Genomic DNA, 20,594 nt, shown 5'->3' on the forward strand with positions numbered 1-20,594 from the left:
GAATATAACATTATTTTTCGGAATTAAAAAAATGTATATATGAGGAGCCAACCAACTTTCTAGATGCATTTTATCCATTTTTTCGAATTTTGGCAAACAAAGAAAAACTGCCACGCTTTTTACAAGAAACTTACCGAAAAACTAGTATACTTGTTAAAATCATAAAAATAGTACACCTACTTGTGAAAAATCTAGTTTTGATTATATCTGAAAAAAATTGAAAAAAGCTGTTGACTATCCTTTAGACGTGAAATTTCTCTCTATTTTTCTGCTACCACTGTCCATATCCCCAACTACAGGTTCCCCAGTCGTAGTTCCATTCATTATTTTAAGTAGCATTATTAAAAAAATAGAGAAGTTGTACAAAAAAACTCATCTTGCAATGCCAAACAAACAGCAGTATGTCCACAGCACACAAAGACATACTTATTCTGTTTGTTTGTCTACATCCAATAGACATAAAGTACATAGAAAGTCTAAGGTATTTTTAATTCGAATGGGATAAAATGTATTTAAAACGTCGTTTCTGGCATCATATTGTAACTCTGTATATGTAGCTTGCGATGCCACCATTGGTTGAAAATCTTAAAAAAATGGACAAAATGCATTTAGTTGTCATTCAAAAGTCCTTTCCAATTTAGAAAATAGCATATTTTTTGGACGGTCTAAACCAGTGATGGCGAACCTTTTGAGCTCGTTGTGTCAAAATTTTGAAAAATCAAAATATAATTTTCGTGGCCTCACACATCACAAAAGTAAAGACCAGTAGAGACTTAAAAAAAATAGAAAAATTATTAAATTTTTTATAAGTTAATTATTTGCTTCAGGCCATTTAAAATACAAAAACCAAAATTATGAAACCAATGATTTACATTTAGAGACTTGTTTTCCATATTTTTATAGAATTATAAATTATGACAAATTGTTGGATTTGGCGAACTACTGACACGCATGTCATCGCTATCTCTGGTCTAAACCTTAGAGTAATAATTATTCTGTGGTAATAATGTGATCTCTCGGAAACCGGTGTATCGAAGTAGCTGGGCCGTTGCCATAGAAGTAATAAAATGGCACAGTACCATCCTTTGAATAAAAAGATTAAGGAAGGAGTCTAATGCTATCCATGTATTCATGCATGGTAGACGGAGAGAGGGCCTAGGGTGGGGATCCTTGACAGTTCTGTTTGACGATTCATTTGACACATTTGAATTTGATTTGAAGTTTTGTGGATTTGTCAGTCTTTACTGAGCTTATTTTATGTTATTTACTATTTATTCTACTACTGATAGTTGTATAAAGGTATTAAATCTAAATGGAAATTGTGGCAGTACTTAAATTAACAGTGACACTATTGCGATTTGTCGAAAAACACTGTAAAATGGTTGTGCAGCGTGCGGTAGATCTCGGTAAAAAATCGACTGAAATAATGGAATAACTTTTCGCTAGTAAGTGACTGTATATTATACATACGTGTAGCAAACCAATCATTTATGAAATTCACTTAAATTAACTAATTATATAGGTTTTCTTGCATTTTTGCTTTTATTCCTTACTTGTCAAGGATTAGATGTCAAAGAATTTAAATACGTCAATTTGACTTACCTGCTTCAGTAGCGTATCGGATGTTTGTGTTAATAAATAATTATTATAACTTATCTATTTTTATTAAAATTATATATTTTTATAACAATTTTAATAACTACCAACATTGATTCACAACGTAAAATAAAACAAATTATTGAGTCTACCCCACGTCTACCCTACATCATAGTTTTACACTTTTTAAATAAAATTAGAATGGCATTGTTAAACCGGAATTTAAGTCGGCCATATTTGAGTCCCATCGCGGTGGATCTAAGATTTTTGATATGCTCCTTCCTTAATCTTTTTATTCAAAGGTGCCATAATTTATAAATCTGCATCTTTATACCGTAGTAAATATTTACATAGATGATAGAGGATGCCATAGTAATGTCTTACTACTTCTTACTTCTTTCATTATAATCGAAATGCTGTGTCCTTGGCTAATATCAAACGAAACAAAGATGAAAAATAATATTACTATTACTTTTCAGTTTTAGTGTTTTCTTCGGTGTTAGAATATTAGTATATGATTAAATGAAATTTAATTTTAATATTGAAATAAATAGTTTATCTTCTTTTAAATCCCATTCTAAACAGTTAAACATAAAATAATATTCTATTTCCAGGTGTCTGCTGGACAGCAACTCCACCTCAGTGCTGATATCAAGGGCAACGTTTCAATAGCAGCACAGCAAGGCATGCATTTCACGCAACAACAGCAACAGCAGCACAATGCATCTTCGGCTGGTTCACAGAATCCCACAGGTGGAGCTAATGCCCAACATAGTCCTATGTCTTCCAGTCAACATCAAACGGGTCCCATGTCTGGAGGAATGGGTTCTCAAAATCCAATGAGTCAGGTAAGAAAAACGATAATGGTATTAAAATTATGATTCCTTTGAATCGTATTTCCCAGTTATCAAAATATAACACATTTTTATTAAAAACTAAACTATTTTTTTGCTAAAAACATGGATATGTAATATCAAAATATACTGTATTAAAAAGATGTGTTGCAATGTGCGAACAACAATACCATATATGAAAACACAGAAATGAGTAAGATTCGGTATTACATTTGGTATTTAATTGTAGGGCAACAGTCAGCAAATGGGCGGAAACATGAACCCAATGAACCAACAGATGACAGGAGCACAAATGGGCGGACCTCAAGGTTTGGGCGGTATGCAAAACCCCACTGGAAATATGGGCGGCCAAAGCGGTATGCAAGGTGGTCTTGGTGGTATGATGGGCGGTCCTAATATGTCCCACGGAAATGTACTGAGTGGTCATCCAGATTCGTATTCGATGTCGCAAACGCAAACCATCAACTTTACGCAGCAGACTTTGAGAAGGGCGACAGGTCCACCAGGTAAAATATTTTACCACTTAAAATCGAAAGGTAAGGGGAAAACCAACAATTTCTACTTTATAGGAATTTGTAAGTAATAAACTTAATCTATATTAAGAATGCCAAGTTTCAAACACATGCGAAATTGTAACTGAATATAACAAACGATGTCCAAATAATAACGCATACAGAAATAACTTTGAAGCCAAATTATATTTGGGTACATTAAATCAGTTTTCTCTATAAAAATCAGTTTTGTGACATCGTCTGCTTTTTCTCCTTACCCTAAGTGTCAAATAAAATTCGTAATTTTATCATAGATTTTTCACTCCAGTTTTAGACACAAAACATGTATAGGGTGTCCCATTTTCGTGTGTTTTACAGAGTATCCCGCTTATGGGTAGTGATACAAAGATGCGGTTCTCACATCACTGTGATTGTTTTTTATGAAACTAAAGATGCTGCACACAGATTTGTCCCTCTTAGTTCCTGAAATACGGGGCGAAATTGAAAATGTTGCATTTTTCGACCCTCTTCATATCTCGGTTATGTTATAACTTATCGAAAAGGTGAAAACTGAGTCTAGTAGACATTTCCACGTAGAATCTATTGGCGTAACTAGATTTTCGTTGGGAACTGTCATTCTCGAAATATAACCTAAACCTATCTTTTTTTAAAATGGGACACCCTGTATATTATTTTTTTATTTTTATTAAATTTGCTTTGTAAAAATGTCAGATTAGAAAAAAATAATAAAATCGAAATTGACAGAGAGAGCTTTATGTTGGTAGCCATGGCAAATCTTGTCCAGTTAGGAATTTTAATTTTGTTCTTTTAATATTGTTTTCTAAAACAAATTTGAAATTAAATCTGCGATTTTAATTGCAATAAAATACCAAAACCACTCAGTCGGAAGCAGTGACTTTACTCAATTATTTTAAACAGAAAAGAGATCAAGATGGGCTCCGTGTGTGATTAAACTGCGTTAGACAGGTAAAAATTGATATTGTTGCTTAAGTTTTGAGGGTTTTATTGAAAATACATACCGGATTGGGCATTTCTGGCCTTGGGTGGTTAGGTTAGGTTAAGTATTTTTTCAAGCGAAAGAAATCTACGTCAGATTAAGTGGTCATGTAATAAATGCTTCACATTTTTTATCAGCCACTTCGTTTACTTGATGCGACATGTCTTTTGCGTGTTTGTTTTTTTTTAACTAAGATTTTAAGAAAAATGTAAAAAGTGCTCTCTAAGTTTCTAAGTTTTTTAAAGAATTTTTATTTTTTAGAAGTTTAATTTGGTAATTGTTTCATGACGTTCACGCCAAATTGCTTTATATGTAATTTTCTGTCCATAAATACGAGTTTGAAATTTATATACCTACTGAATAAAAATATTAAAATCCTTAGATGTAACAATTATTTCTACATTTTCTCATTGTTTTTAAACAGGTATGGGTACACCAATGGGCGGTCCTTCAGCCGGACCAATGGGCGCGTCGACTGGTCCTCTGGGTCCGCGTCTAATGTCCGCACAAACGTTAGAACAGCAGAAATTGCAACAGATGTTGCGAGCGCAGGCGATGCAGCAGCAACAACAGCAACAGTTGCGACCTCCACCGCCGGATTACAAAACTAGCGCAGGCTTGGGACAAGGTATGCAACCCCGATACGGCGCACCAGCTCCCCCACCTAATATGCGCAGGATGCCACACCAACCAATACCACCATCAGGTTAGTTTTCGTTTATAAGATTTGTTAAAATATGTAAAGAGAATAAAATACTTAATAGTAGGTTCATTCCAATACAGCAGAAAACCATTCTCGGCACGATTGAGTTTACGCGTAGTATAGAATATGCGTTCCACACACGAGATGAAGAATAGTATAGCGAACGAGAATTTTTGCGTTCCAACCAGAATTGTAATCCTTAGTGAACCGGTTTCGGAAGAGTGATTTCGATACCAACCTAAAATGTGTAAACGGTTGATTATTATTTTTTGTAACTTTCGAAAGGGTGATTTCGATACCAACCTAAAATGTGTAAATGGTTGATTATTATTTTTTGTAACTTTTTTTGTTATTTCTGTTTCCTAAAGTTTATTTACTATTTATCGTTTGTATACATATTTCAAATAACATTCTATATTTTTGTACCAAATAGTGTGACGAAAAGAACAGTTATTAAGTGTCTGGGTGCCATTGAAGATGAGTTAGAACTTTTGCGAAATGAAACAAAGGTAATTTTGTAATTTCTTCTCTTCTTCTTCTTCTTCTTTTACTTATTTAAGATCTAGTCGATCTGTTAATTTTGAGGTTGCCTCTGTAGGAGTTCTTGGGAGATGGACTGCCAACTGTCTTTCCATCTTTTTAGAGGTCTTGTCGGCTGTCTCATGCGTTTTATGTATGCGAACCATTGTCTTTTCCTTTGCCTACCCCATCTCACTACGTCCTGTATTCCACATTGTTGTCTGATATTTGTGTTTCTAATTCTGTCTCTTCTAGTCTTCGCCATTATGGTTCTTAGGTTCTTCATTGCTCTTAACACGCTTTTGGTCTTGTTTGGTTTCTCTCGGATTTCTATGCCATATGTCATTATTTGTCTGATGCCTTATAAGTTTTAATTTTGCTGTCTGCTTGCATGAAGGAGTTTATCCACACTATTTGCCTCAGACATCCTGACATGGCCGTTGTTCTGTTTATCTGGCTTCTCAGATCTTTCTCTCGATCATGGTAGTGCGACATATCTATTCGTAGGTATCTGAAGTGTGATTCTTGCTTAATAATTTTGTTTTCTACTACCAGTTTGCATCTTACCGGCTCTTTAGAGAAAGTTAAGCATTTAATTTTTTTCTGTAGATATAATCATATTTAATTCTCGGCTTACTTGATAGAATTTATGAAGTTGTGTCTCTGCATATCGTCCTTTGTCTCCGCCATAATGAGTGCATCATCAGCGTAACACACCAGGCTAACTCTGTCCTGTCCCATTCGGTAACCGATATTCATGGAGGTCGTCTTTTCTATAATGATGTCCATTAAGAGATTGAATAAGAAGGGACTAAGGCTGTCTCCTTGTCTAATGCATCCTGGTGTTGGTATGTCTAGTATTAGATTATTCCCTGCTTTCACTTGAGTTGTGTTATCGATATTTAGCTTTCTATTTTCACAATATTATCAGGCATTTTTTCTCTTTTAATATGTTTATAATGTCAGATAGGCGTACTTTATCGAATGCTTTAGTCAAGTCAATGAAACAGATATAGGCTGATGTATTATTTTTTTTTGCTTTTTCTTTAATTTGTTTAAAGATAAATACGACGTATGTAGTTGATCGATTTCGTCTAAAACCTTGTTGTCCGTCCCTATTCGTAATTTGTTCCTCGAGTTTTCCTTTCAAAATATTAGTGAAGAGTTTCACAGTTGTATTAAGGAGAGTTATGTCTCTGTAGTTTTTTTGTCCTTTTTTAAATATAGCAATTGTGACGCTTTTGTGTCATTCTTGAGGAATTTCCCAAGGTCTCAAGCTCGGGTAAAAGGAGGAGGGTTCTCAGGTTAGGTTAGCACCCTACCTGGGCTAAAAGAAAACTTTGCTCACAGAACAAAAGGTAATTTTGTAATTTAAATCCAATAAGTTACATAATACGCATTTATATTGAAAATATATCTAATTTTTTTAGTGATTAAAAATTAACTTATGAATTTGAGTCCAAATCAGTTCACAAACCGTTTCAATCTGTATTTTGGTATTGTAACAGAATTGTCCAAGTCGACACATGCGTACAAATTCGATTCCTGTGATCCCATTTACAATATACCTTATAAACAAATTTCTATGTTGGAACGAACCTATCAATACACCACAATATTTGTATAGGAAAGCAAATATATGTATGTAAACGTTTATTACTGCAAATTCAATCATCTACAGTTTTAGTAATTTATTGATAACGCTGACATGGTTAAAACCACAGTATATTTATTAGACAGCCAGGGGTGGAACTCTGTAACTAAATAGCGATCGCTAGCGATGAAGAATACTGTCGCTTGCCGTTTAGTTTGTACGGCCAAGGTCAGTATTTTTCATCACTACTGATCGCTCATCATTTTTATATGAAACTCTGCTTTCCTACCTAAACATTTGCTTATCGTATGCTATGTATCAAGTGTAACAAGTCGTATTCTGAGCTCTATTATGATCCGTTTATAAAAATTATTGAGACTGATGCTCTGCAGGAAGCCAGTGACATCTGCATGTGTGCGAGATCGAAGGAAATCAGTACGCGAGTACTCAAAAACTAGCGAAGTTGACTGTCTTTCTGAAGAATAGACTGATTAAAACGTGCCTTCAGTTTATGTAATTCTTTTACTGTATTGTGGTAGATTAATTTTATTTGTAATACCAAATAATTTTATCTGTATTAATGGGTTATTATTTTGGTATATTTTTTTAGGTCCAATGATACGTTCCAACGTGTATATGTTACAACAACAGCAACAGCAGCAAATGGCAGGACGTTCTATGTTTAATCGACAGCCTGGTCCGATGGGTGGTATGGAGACAATTCAGCAGAATAATTCGGCAGAATGGCGTCAATTGTTGATGTCCCAACAGCAGAATGCGAACTTTGGTGCAATGAGGCCATCTTTCCAACAAGGTATGTGTTGTACGTTTGAAAAAAAATCCTAGTAAAACTGCTGAAATTATATTCCTTAATCATATATACTTTTGTGCTTAGAAGTGTAATATGCCAACTATGTTATGCAGCTTTAGGTGCTGAACATTCTCGACCTTGTCTGGAATATGTTCTGTGTGTAGAATCTACTCTTGTCAGATATCATGTCAATTCCATTGCATTGCAGTGAGCCTCAATAAATGGGGTTTTTAGAGCTAGAGAGTTACCGTTTGAGCGTAGAAATAACGTATGTAATTAAAATATGTAATGAGTAATGAATAAATATCTCTCTTGAGGTTTTAAAATATACCATAACTTGATTATTTAGCACAGCTTTGTATTTCATTGTATTAAGAATTAACTATAATTATTATAAGCTGAAGAGGGGTGTCGTTTTAATCATTTTGATTAAAAACAAGTGTGTAAAAATAAATTACTCTTATACTTAACTTTAATATGAAAGGAAAATTGTAGTCACTTCAACTTACTATTTGTCTAAAAAAATCGATTAACTGATTATAATATCAAAAAATACCCAATGTAGCGCTTATCGCTTTACCTGATTATAATAAAAAAGTACCCTCTGATAACAGAACTGATGAGAAAACACTAACTCCTCATAATACTCCACAACACTTTACTTAGACACTGGACGCGCGTTTCGCTAACCATGATAGAATCATCAGCAAATAATTACAACAACAATTTTAACAAACATAAAAGTATGTATTATATCTAAATATATCCGCAAGGCCTTCGTTTTTGAGATACAAGATATTTTTGAGTCAAAGTTTACACAATTCTGTAAATTTTTTATAAAGGGTTTTAAAGCTTTAATGTTTCTATCTTCTTAATAAAAACTACGATATTGTAAATTTTATAATCCATCTCGAATGGTTGTCCATATCGAATATTAACAAGTATACATTGTTGACCTATAAGTGACAAAGGAATCATTGACATTACTAATGTAAAAATGTAATACAGGACCGAACCAAAAAGTTGTGGTTCAAAAGAGTAGAGACATGTAGGTGGCGCCCCCTACAAGCAAGAGGTGCACTAAGATTAGATACAATTATAAACAAGTTTTAAATATAATATTGAGTTTGTATAACCGTGTTTAAAACAGATTTAAAGCATAAATAACATTTTTTGGTTAAAAATCACAACAAAAAAGAACAAAGTTTTTTCAAACCCTGAAGTGGAATTGTGGTTTAAAATCACAATAATTTCATGTATTTTATTCTGTTTTAGGTGGATTTAATATGAATATGGGAGGAGGTTCGTTGCAACAGATGACGGCGCTCCAACACCAACAGCAACAGATGCGCGCCCAACAGGCGAGTATGGGAGGCGGCCAGGGAGGTATGGGTCATGTGATTGGAGGTCAGGGCGGTCCCATGGCCCAGATGAATTCGATGAATCAGGCGATGCTGCACATGCAACAACAGCAGACGCTGATGCAGCAGCAACAGCAACAGCAGCAGAATTCACAGGTAATTGAAGAATCATCTAGTTTGTTTATACATTTGTAAAACCTCATCAGATTTTTTTTATGTAAAATTTGATTACATAACACAATGTCCTTTTTAAGGATCACACCAAATAAACTTTTAGTCGCATGATGAAGTTTGATCGGCACATTGTTGCCGACTTTTACATATTTTCTTCTAATCAAAATATTTTAGGAAATAAAATTTAATTAATTATACACATATAAATAGTTATTATTTACATGAACAAAACTCATCTCCCTAACAGCACTTAAGGGGCATAATTATTATTACCGTAACGTGAACATTATTACCGCGTTCCCGTTCAAAATATTCTAATAAGGATGTGATGAGTTTTTTGCGACGACTGTTAAGCTGCTTCAACATCTTGAATACTTCGCAATATCAGCTGTTCTAAAAAGAACATTTCAACTTCATGTTCTGCTAGTACAAAATTTTAATCTTGAAAAATCACAACACAATTAACTTAAATCAAAAACTCCTAATACAAAGCTAAACTGTCAAAACTAATGAAAATATCAGTAAATAAATATAACAACTTGACATTTTTTACAGCAGAGCTACCACCTGAATCGCCAGCGGGAAATTTAAATTCCAGTTAGTTAGCCCGGCGCCGAATATGTCCATGGTTGGCAACAATGAATTTAATAATTGCGCCTTCGATGACGTAACTAAATAAAAAAAAAGTTTATTTGTTATCGATTATATTACTCTAAACATATGAAAAATACGTACTTATTTTTCTAGGGTAATAGGGTAATAGGGTAGGTAGTATTTTTTTATATATCGTGATTTACGTTTCGGTTTATTCTAATCCATCTTCGAATCTAATATATTAATATTTAATATAATTATCTAATATTTAAAAAAATGATGATACGTTAATATATTACATATTTATTAATAACCAAAAACAATCGTGATAAAAATTAAAAAAGGCTATTACTAAAGAAAATTAAGTATAATTATTAAAAAGAATTATGTTAACAAACCAAAAAATCTAATTTATAAAAGCTGGGAGTTGTCATTTTCGAGATATGACTCAAACTTATGATTTTTGGGATGCCCTGTATATTATTTTTTATGTTATTTGCCTTGTTTAGATTTCTAAAAATATGTTATACTCTATACTTATTTTTATAAATATGGCAAAAAATCATTTAACTTTTTAAGTCAAGCTGGTTTAAAAGAGTAGTATTATTTAATTTAATTTAACCAGATAATTATGCTTACCATTATTTTGTCTTAATCAACTACCCTGAAAATGAACTTGTGCTTCTTTTAGATAGTATGTTGTCGGTTATAGTTATTGATATTTTTCATGCAATTAATTGTGCAATTATTTCACAGACTAGCGCGGATTGCCCAATATCCAAAATTTGATTCCGAATAAATTATTTTTTTTGTTTTAAAGTTCAATGTTGTATTTTTTATCTTGTTTATTGAAATAAGTATAGAGTATATTATATTTTTAGAAAAGGCATGACAAGGCACATAAAATTTAAAAACATATATCGTCGGTGAAATGTGATAAACTGCTAACTCCATTATTCCTAATTTTACAGGAGAGTAAAAAAACGGTACAAAAAAATATGTACACATGTAGGAAGAATTTTCATGCGTTAATATGATAAAGAGATAAGAATTTTATTTGCTGGGGAACAATAAAACTCAATATTTCGTGTTACATCATTTGTTTCAGACACAATAGGGAGATAGCAGATATTCGTCTTGCAGAAATAAGAAATAAAAATATACTTCTGGAGATAGCAACCTTTATTGTTTGAAATGTTGAAAATGGAATTAAATATTACCCGAACAGATTTAGAAATAATCAATTAAATTTAAAATTCACAGTCCTTCACAAAGATGCAACCGGGGGGGCATTGAAAATGGTGAATAAAAACGTAAAAATATGATTAGTGTTAATATGAGTGTATTACATACATATGTTTAAATAACGAACTTAACAAAAAACAACAGATTTAAAGATTCACCGAAAAAGTAGTAATGTTAACATTAAATAAAACATTATCAATAATAATTATGCGATCGCACCTATCCGTAAAACAAACAAGCAAAAAAACAAAATAACTACAAAACATCAGGTTAGCATGATGACAGATCATGATCGATGACAGATAAAGAATTCTTACGGAAAGTTACACTTTACGATATAATTTTTTAACTGTTAAAGGCAAACCCCATTTAAACACAAAACTTTTTAATGCCTACTACTGTATCTAAAAGACATTTTTGTTAAATTACTAAATTCTTAGCCACGCTTCTGTTTTTCTTGGCTGTTGTGCGTCACGTCACAGATTAACAGGCCCACGTTTGCACCACAAGGCGATGCTGCAGACCACTAGGTAGAGAAATTTATGTTATACAACTTGTAGTCAATCTACACAAATATTATCAAAAGCTTTTTTTCTTATAAAATGTGTTCAGATTTTGTAAAAAGTATAAGTCAAAATCGCAAAACTTAAAATTGATGAGTTTCTTAGTTTTTAACTAATATAGTGGCGAATTACAAAAATTCCTTTTCAATGAAAATTAATCAGTTACATAAAATAATTTAATAAATTACTAGCTTTTTCCCGCGACTACGTTCTACGTTCGCGTTACACCTCGAATCGTTCATGCATTGATTTAAATGATTTTCTACTTCTTTATAGAGAGCTAGTGAGCATAGATGTTTTTTTATTTTTCATCTTTTTTTATTTATTAAGAGCACTAATACTCTCTTTATAGGTTATTTTTTATTCTTTGAAGGATAATTGAGGAAGATATATTTCGTTATGATGTCACTAAATAAACCCTTGTATATAATTTTATACTGTCTGGTTTATAATGTTATAGTATTGCATTTTCGTACAGCAAACTTTCATTCCCTATTCTACTCCCTAAGTGTATACATTTCATAAATTTGCTTTATCTTTGTGCCAATTTTTATGTGTATAATCCAGAGGTCACCAAGTTTTATATAAATTTTTACTAACTTTACCCATTTGGTTGATGAATTTCAAAAATTTCTTCTAATTCTTTTTGTAGGATTTCATTCTTCTAGACCAAATAGTAAGGAATTTTCATACAACAAACTGTTCCGAGATAATTTTACTCTCTAAGAGGATGAATTTCCTAAAATCGCTTTGTGTAGCTAATTCACTAATGTCGTTTAAACGAACCTTTGTGCTAATATTTATGTATCTAAAGCTGGCGGCATCAACTCACTCTAAAATATCTAAAAACGTAATATATAATCTAACTGACACACCACTGACAATGACAAATAATTTATTTCTGGAGGTATTGTGTGTAGGTGTTTTTCAGGTATATTTTAGTATTTAGTCGTTTTACACAAAGAAATAGCCATTAAGCACTATAAAAATACTTCATAACAAATCTACACATATATACCTTTCATTTAAAAAAAGAATCATCAAGATTGGTAAAGCGGTTTCGGCGGGATGGATGCAACAAAAAAACCCTTTGAGCTTTTATAGGATGTATGGATTATGGATGTAATTATTTTTTCAACATATTTTACTTTGCAAATTTTTATAAATATTCAGACTTGCCAGTATCGTAGTCCACCGTGTCCAGCCTGTTTAGCCAAACGTAGGCCGATTCTCAACATTTTTTAAATGATGTAACAATTCCTCTTGTGGTTACTTTTCCATATATATCCTCATCTCTGTCCTCATGTGAAATCAGAGGCAATGATCATGAAAATTATTTACCATAAACATCGCAAACTAAAAACCTAATAAACAATTTTATAGGTACCGAATATAGAAATAAATTTAGTATTCTTACCTATTATGGTCCAAAGTCCAAATCCATGTTAATAGATAATTATTATTTTTTAAATATATTTTTTGGAACTGCTGGTTTTAGTAATTATTAAATTAAATGAACTAAAAAGTCTTAAAAATAAACAATTCTTAACCATAACCCCAAAAAATGCAGATTTCCTGTCAACTTTCTTTATTTTTTATTTATTCCTCATTTTCCTAGTGACGTCACAGGTGGTATGCGCGAACTGAACGAAATTGGAGCCGCTATCGATCATACCTTGTATTCTTTGTACCATGGCTACTGTCTAGGTAGAATATACCTAGAGTACCTACACCTACCTATGATGTAGGTAGATTAAAGCTTATTTTGACTTTACCTCTCACTTCACACCTGTCACTACCTGTCACAAGCTGAATTTTTCAGGGATGGAAGTACAGTACATGATATGGGGACCCTTATTCCGAAAGTAGTACAAAATTAGACCGGGTAAAAGGGCACTATCATCAAAAATCGATATATTAATACCACCGTATAGAGAAAACAAATACTTATTTTTTAGTCCAGTACACAATAAAGTCTTCGTAGGGAGTAATTTTTGTGTAATTATTTACAAAAAAACATTTCCATTAGCGCTTATGACCAAAAAAAACTTTAAACATGAATAATCATTTCAATCATGCGAAAATTTGGTTTAAAAAATAGATTTTTTTAATATAACTTTCATTTAACGAAAAACGAAGGCCTAAATGAAAAAGAAACAATTTAAAAGTTTCGCTTATGTCTTGACAAGGTATCAAAACAAACCCCATATTTTTTGGTGTGGTCAATGTAGCATTTTAATTCGATTTGGGCTCCCTTATATGGGATTAATAATCAATTAAATTTAAAATATATGATATTCATAACCATATATGTTATTTATAATATCGTCGATCTAGAAACAAAACATACAAGTCCAAAAACGAATAAATTTTTAATGCCTTGTTAAAGAACTGAAATAGCAGCATTTTGGACTTAAATAATATGAAAATAATTTAAAAATTAAACTTATAATTCTTAGAATATATAGTAGAATCCTTCCATGCTTATCCAATTTTTATACAAGCTTGGAAAAAAGTGCGCGATTTTATTAAATTTTGATTACTTTTCTATTTATTTTCTTAATTTTTATAAAAATTATGTATCATTTGCGTGGAAAAACATTGAAAAAAATAAAACTGATTAGGTATTATAGAATTTCTTGTACAGGTAAGTAATGTTATTTAAACTATTTATAGCACGCCGATGAATTGCTCGTATATACAGAATTTCGTTTTTCCCCTTACCCTTTACAGATACCCAGTATTTACAGAACATATCGACGCAGGGTCGGACTGGCCATATTATATATATAACTATTAGAGGGGCCCCAGCCTCCGCGGGCCCCCTTTATAGTTCATTATTTATTGTTAACAATATTTGCTTTTGCATTGCATTATGGCATTTGCATTGGATTGGTTTATCTTGCATTAGGGTAGTTTCCTGATTTCTATACAGGGTGAGTCTTAAATAAGTGCAAATATTTTCAGGGCTGGAAAAATCTCGAAACACAATATTTTCTTTTTAACGATTTTTCAAATAAATCCAAAACAACCGAATTATTTCACTTTATTTTGAGGATTTTCTTTCTTGTAAATTTAATCTACTACCTATGTTGCCATATTACAAACAAAGTATCTTTTTAAACTAAAAATTAAAAACATTTCCAAAATTTTTTTTTAAAAAAAAATCCAAATTTTCAAACAAAAAAATTTTGCGCAAAAAACCTGATAATCGTGTTTCCTGGGTCGAAATATACTACCACTAAAAATATTTGCACTTATTTAAGACTCACCCTGTATATAACAGGGAAAAATTGGCCAAAACGTAAGGCGAAAAAATACGCAAAAAAATCCACACGAGATTAAAGTTACAACACTTACCAGAATCTTTTTCTGCGAACTCATCTGCCTTATTGTCAATAACTGTTACAAATTCTTCAATCAAATCCTTTGTTTCGGCACTATTGCAAATCACTTTAAATGGAGTATTAAATGATTTTACATCATGATTATCAGTACTTGGATTATAATAATAGCCACTGGGAGTTAGCAGATATTATTGAGTTAAAATACCAAATTTCCTTTAATGGGAAAAAATGTATTTGCTTTCCCTACTTATAGAGTATTTTTTTCTCTTTCTAATGGTATAAAAAAACTTATTCACATAAAAACTGGAGTTAGCAGGTTATCACGTTTCACTGACGATATAATATAAGGGTATTCCATTTAAAAAACTCCTAAAAGGAGTCATATGTCAAGATTGACAGCTCCCAGCGAAAAACTAGTTATGCCATTGAACTATACGTGAAAAACTCAGTTTTCAGACAGGATAATTTTCAAATTCGCCCTATATTTAGGGAGCTAGGACAATCTATGTATAGCATCTCTAGTTTTATAAAAAAGTAGCATAGTGATGTGGAAACCGTATCTTTCAATCTCTACTCTTAAACTAACAATCTCATAAATCACACGAAAATGGGACGTCCTGTACACAATATTTTAAATGTACTGTTTGGTTTAAAATGTACTTTCGTCTATTAATACATTTATAAACCTTATTTTCAGATGTCAATGTCCAACATCCACATGCAACAGTCACAGTCCATTTCCATCAGCGGCCAATCGATGCAACAGCAGCAACAGCCTTCCAACGGCAATATGCTCACGAATACTTCGAACAATTCCAACAGCGCGAACAACGCCCTGGCCTCGTTCAATCCGCAAACAACGGATTTCAATTTTGAATTCCTAGACAATCTTTCGGCCACCGGCGATACCGCCGCCTTTACAGACCAGGAGCTGTTGAATTCTTTCGGCGCGGATGCCGGATTTCCTCTCGATTTCTAATAGGTAACCGCGTATTGTTGGGAAGTATTTCGTACAGTGGATTTTAGATGATCTACAGAAGAAAATGTGATTGTATCAAAGAAAGTATTTGAAACAGAAATTAATTGTTTTAGATCAAAGATAATTTGTAAACACTGTCCAAGAAAGTGTACCAATCAAAATATATTATATGGTTTGTGTCAAAAAGTTTGCAATAATAAGGTGAGAAAATATTATTGAAAAAAGCCAAAGAGAAATATTGCTCAGGATTTGATTTTATGTCTATACCGGGTGTTTTTCAAAAGTGGCTCTCATATAACTTTTTTTAAAGAGATTTGTTAAAATGGGCATGGGGAGTCAGGGAACACAATAATTCATTTATGGCATATTACTAACATAACAAATCTCTTTTTTCTATCTGTGGCGCCTACGCCATTGCCGCCTCCAACGGTATCAGGCCCGGAAGTTCGACGGCGCAAACAGGTACTCCAGCCTCGAGAAGTTTTCTCTTGCTGGTCATGAAGGCCAAGTCCACAGAGAAAAGAAGAACCGAGTGACAGTCCGCGTTGTCATCCGTCAACGAAGTCAGTCTCAGTTAGTCAGTGAAAAGGGCCGCCAGCTAGTCAGATGTGCTCCTTCGTTTCTGTTAAATTTTAGTCCAATTTATATTAATGTTAAATAAAAACGTTGTTAGAACACGCGCCGCATTTCAATACGACCACGGTCACATCCCTAAATATTTGAAAATATATTAAAGTTAGGGGTGAGCCACTTTTGAAAAACACCCGGTATACTAAATATCATAATATACAGATACTTCATATCATTTTTCTGTACTGTCTAGTAATGAACCGTAAAAATATAAATGCCAATTTTCTGAATATAAATGCCGGATTTTGCATCAAAATTTTAAATCGCACAAGTAGGCGTTTACGAAAAATGTTGCATCTAGGGTTGGAACTTTATTTTTTACAAGTAGTTTTTTCTACAGTTGTAATAGATTAAATTTAGCTTAAATTTACTATCTTCATTTCAGTAGTATACATGAAAGTTTTTAAAAGTTTATTTTTTTCTACACACATTTTCCTACAAACGTAAAGATCGGCAATACTGTATGCGGCTTTTTATTTTGTCTCTCTGTCTGTCAACCCGGTCCTTTATATTTATCTCTGTCGCATGCTTTCAAATACAGACCACGCGTTGAAGTGACGAGCAGTGTGATTCTGTTAACATTTTCTTTCTATTGACTCACAAGTCGTATAAAAATAACATAGGCTAGGCAAGAAATTTCTTGCTACTGGGCTTACAGAATACCACTGCAGGCCTAGTACGTGTTTTAAGCGTCTTGAATATTTAGGAAAATTAGCACTTTTTAACTAGTATAAAATTTAATTCTGAACAACTTTTTTCGTTGATAATTTTTGATAAAAATAATTTCAACATTGAATGTTTCTTTATTTCAGCCCTATAAAGTAATTTCACTATATTTTCATTATATTATAGTTTATCTAAAAGCCATTTGATTGGATACACCTTTTGCAGGATAGAAAAATAGTCCAAAATTTAACTGAAAAACACTTTTCTTAACAAAATAACGAAGAAAATTGAGACCAGATTTGACATTTCATATATCCTTCTTTTTCTCCCCTATGCAATAAGAGAGACAAATATATTCTAGATCTAATCTAGAAATTTGAAAATTTGCAACGTTTCTATATCTTGTATTTTATCGGGTGATTAGGGATTTTAAATAAATTACCTATTTTTGAGATCTGACATTACCAATGCAAACAGAACTCTTTCGTGCAACTTTGTGGTTATATATTTGTATGTACTATTGTCAAATCTCATTTAGGTAATTTATTTAAAATCCCTAATCACCCGAAAAAATACAAGATAAAACGCACTAAATTTAGGTTTAGCATTGGCAACGTTGCTTTAAATGTCAGAAATACATAACCCAACATTTTCAGATTGTTTACAAATTTATTTTAACGAATTTTCCTCTATTATGCATAGAATGGGTTAAAAAAGTAACAGAAAATAGCATAAACCTGATTGTTTATTGAATACCTAACAAAATATGCGCTAGAAAACCTTAAAAATGTGAGAAATTAAAAAAGATTCAATGTTGAAATAATTTTTTGTTTTTCTGAAAATGGTAAGATACCTCCAGAAAAAAAGTTCAGATTTGTAATCTACAACCTCAAAATAGGGTGTATACCAATTTTTGTGCAAATCGGACGATTTCCAGTTTTTCCAATAATTACTCCAGTTTTCAATATCTCAATAATAATAAAAAATGGTTTGATGCAAACTTTTTGGAAGTACTTGCAAAATTTAATAAAAAAAATATTTTTAAAGAATGAAATGATAGTTAATTAAAAAATATATTAAAGATATTAAATAAATAAAGGACAGTGATACATTTTATCTATAATATTTTGGTTTTAGATCTCTGTTTTAAATATGAACAGATTATTTTTTTCTTTGCCCATTTTTAATTAATTTGTTTAGGTTTTTTGTGTTTCAATTTTCTGTTTTCTTTTGTGTAATTAATCTGATAATGTAATTTTGAAGACGAAAAAGAAAATATTACAGTATGATTATTGATAAATATGATTAATTCAGACAAAAATTGTAATTTTGATTTGATATTGCCCAACTATATTGTTTATCTATTTCTTTTTATAAAATTTTTGATGAATATTTAAGCAATAAATATTCAAAATTGCAATTTTATTATATTAAATTTATTTATGATCATATAGTACTTGTGTGCAATAAAATACAGTAATTTATTGCCATATTGACATAAAACTTTGTTTAGCAATTTTAATACACATTACAGATACATTTTTTATTTTTTTAATTATTTTTAAAATAGTATTTCTAACGATTACAATTATTTTAGATGTGTTGGTTCAATTTTTTTTTATTTTTTTATTTATTGTTTTAGGTCCTTATGGTAATTAAAAATACTGTTAATTAATCATAAAAAGCAAATAAATATATTTAAAACATTATTTATTAACTGACATAAACACGACACTATTAGAGAAAATATTTCGCCGAGAAATATTAAATAGTACTATATAAATATATAAGTACTCTTCCTTACGATTTTACATGACAAAAAAAATATTTGTTATTTTATACATATATTTTTTGGTACATATTTATATTTTAATGTGGTTTCTGTTATTTTTATGTTCAGTTGTTTGAAGTATATTTTTATTAGTGATATATTTTTATAATAATATATTTGATTGCTTTATGTAGTTATCTATTAACAAATCGACCAAAACGCACAACAAAAATCAATAACGACGAAGAAAACCTTTTTTTTTGTCACGACACAAATTTTGTCTTTTCATCCCTTTTTTTAGTATTATTGAACATGTAAGATATACTACATTTTTTTATTAAAGTATTTTTCCCCAATTTTGCCAAATCAGTACAGATTGAAACTAAAAGTATAGACATTATAAGTATTTATTTGTTCAATGGGCGTTTTGATTATATAATATTATATTCAAAGAAATACAATTTGATCAAGAAGTTTTACGATCAAGCCTGCATGGTATGATGACAGATAAACAGTTTCTATTCTTTCTAATTCAATGCTCGCTTGATTATAGAACTTTTTGATCCTTGTATAATGACAGGTGAACTATATAGATTATTTACTATCAAATTGCAGACTTTGTAGAGTGATCTGCATCTGTATAAACAATGTTATACTCTCGACGTTTTAATAGTTTTCTCGCGACAAAAATATGTTCTGTTGTTATTAGTGCCAAATTATTTTTATGTTAGTTTTATCAGGAGCATGGAAGGAACGGTTAAAATCTGTAAATATTAAGGTACAAATTATATGTATAGTACTTATTATTGAAAACAACTTTGTTTTAAGAGTTGGTGTTTTAGAGAAAACTATTAAAACACGATTTTTACGGCTCCTTTACAGAGAGTGATCCAAAGGCTCTGTTGTATTAAATATATTTTTATAAACTATTTTTCGGTTTCGAAAAATTACGGAGTTAACATATTCTTAAATTATTTTTATTAAAATACCTGCAATTAATTAATAGCAATCATGTTCTCTCATGTGTCCTGATATTCCGTGTGGACATATAACTACTAAGTATTTTTGGAATCAAAGTAAGTCTATTGATTTACCTCTATACAAAAATGCTTCGTTTGTCCGCTAGAGGGTACCAAAATAAACACATTTTTTCAGATATTTTAAGAGTCCGATTTGAATGAGATTTTGGGTGTCTATGTTTTGCTAAGTGCTTTAACATTTGACTTTTACAAAAATCAAGAAAAAGTACGAGAAGGGTGAAAACCATAAAATAATAAATACAAGAAGAAGTGTCAAGTCAATGTTAAATTATGGAAACAGCGTGGCTGCCTGGGTAACTAATTTTCAGATATGGCGGCTGGGACATTTGACATGACTATGACATGACATAGACATGACAATTTCAATTTTATGAAATTTATTTCCGTTTCCGGTTTTTAATGGCGGGCTGTTCGGGAGGTTTAAATGAGGGTTAATATACTTTTTACTCTTTCTAGTAGTAAATAATACAACAAAATTACTCAAAAATATTTATTTGGAATTTAGAACAATGTAAATATGCAAATCAACACAATTAAAGAGCTATAAACCAATAAACTACTGTATCAATATTAAATATTTAAATAATATCAGAGATGCTGTGTTAAAGCGAATTAGTAAAGTAACAGTGCATTGACTT

General features: G+C 31.4%; 1 protein-coding gene across 1 annotated transcript in view; it reads left to right on the plus strand.

Moving 5' to 3' along the window:
* Positions 1-16,781, plus strand: part of LOC115875241 (neurogenic protein mastermind-like) — a gene marked incomplete at its 5' end in the record, with an annotated part of 40,154 nt that extends 23,373 nt beyond the window's left edge. Inside the window, 6 exon segments of the mRNA XM_030890664.1 lie at positions 2,211-2,444; positions 2,680-2,956; positions 4,384-4,665; positions 7,386-7,589; positions 8,862-9,103; positions 15,568-16,781. Of these exon segments, the coding sequence (XP_030746524.1) occupies positions 2,211-2,444; positions 2,680-2,956; positions 4,384-4,665; positions 7,386-7,589; positions 8,862-9,103; positions 15,568-15,849 (1,521 nt within the window).
* Between the last annotated feature and the right edge of the window lie 3,813 nt (positions 16,782-20,594).

This window comes from Sitophilus oryzae, unplaced genomic scaffold (genome assembly GCF_002938485.1).
Source record: "Sitophilus oryzae breed Bouriz unplaced genomic scaffold, Soryzae_2.0 scaffold_1047_pilon_pilon, whole genome shotgun sequence".
NCBI lineage: Eukaryota > Metazoa > Arthropoda > Insecta > Coleoptera > Curculionidae > Sitophilus > Sitophilus oryzae.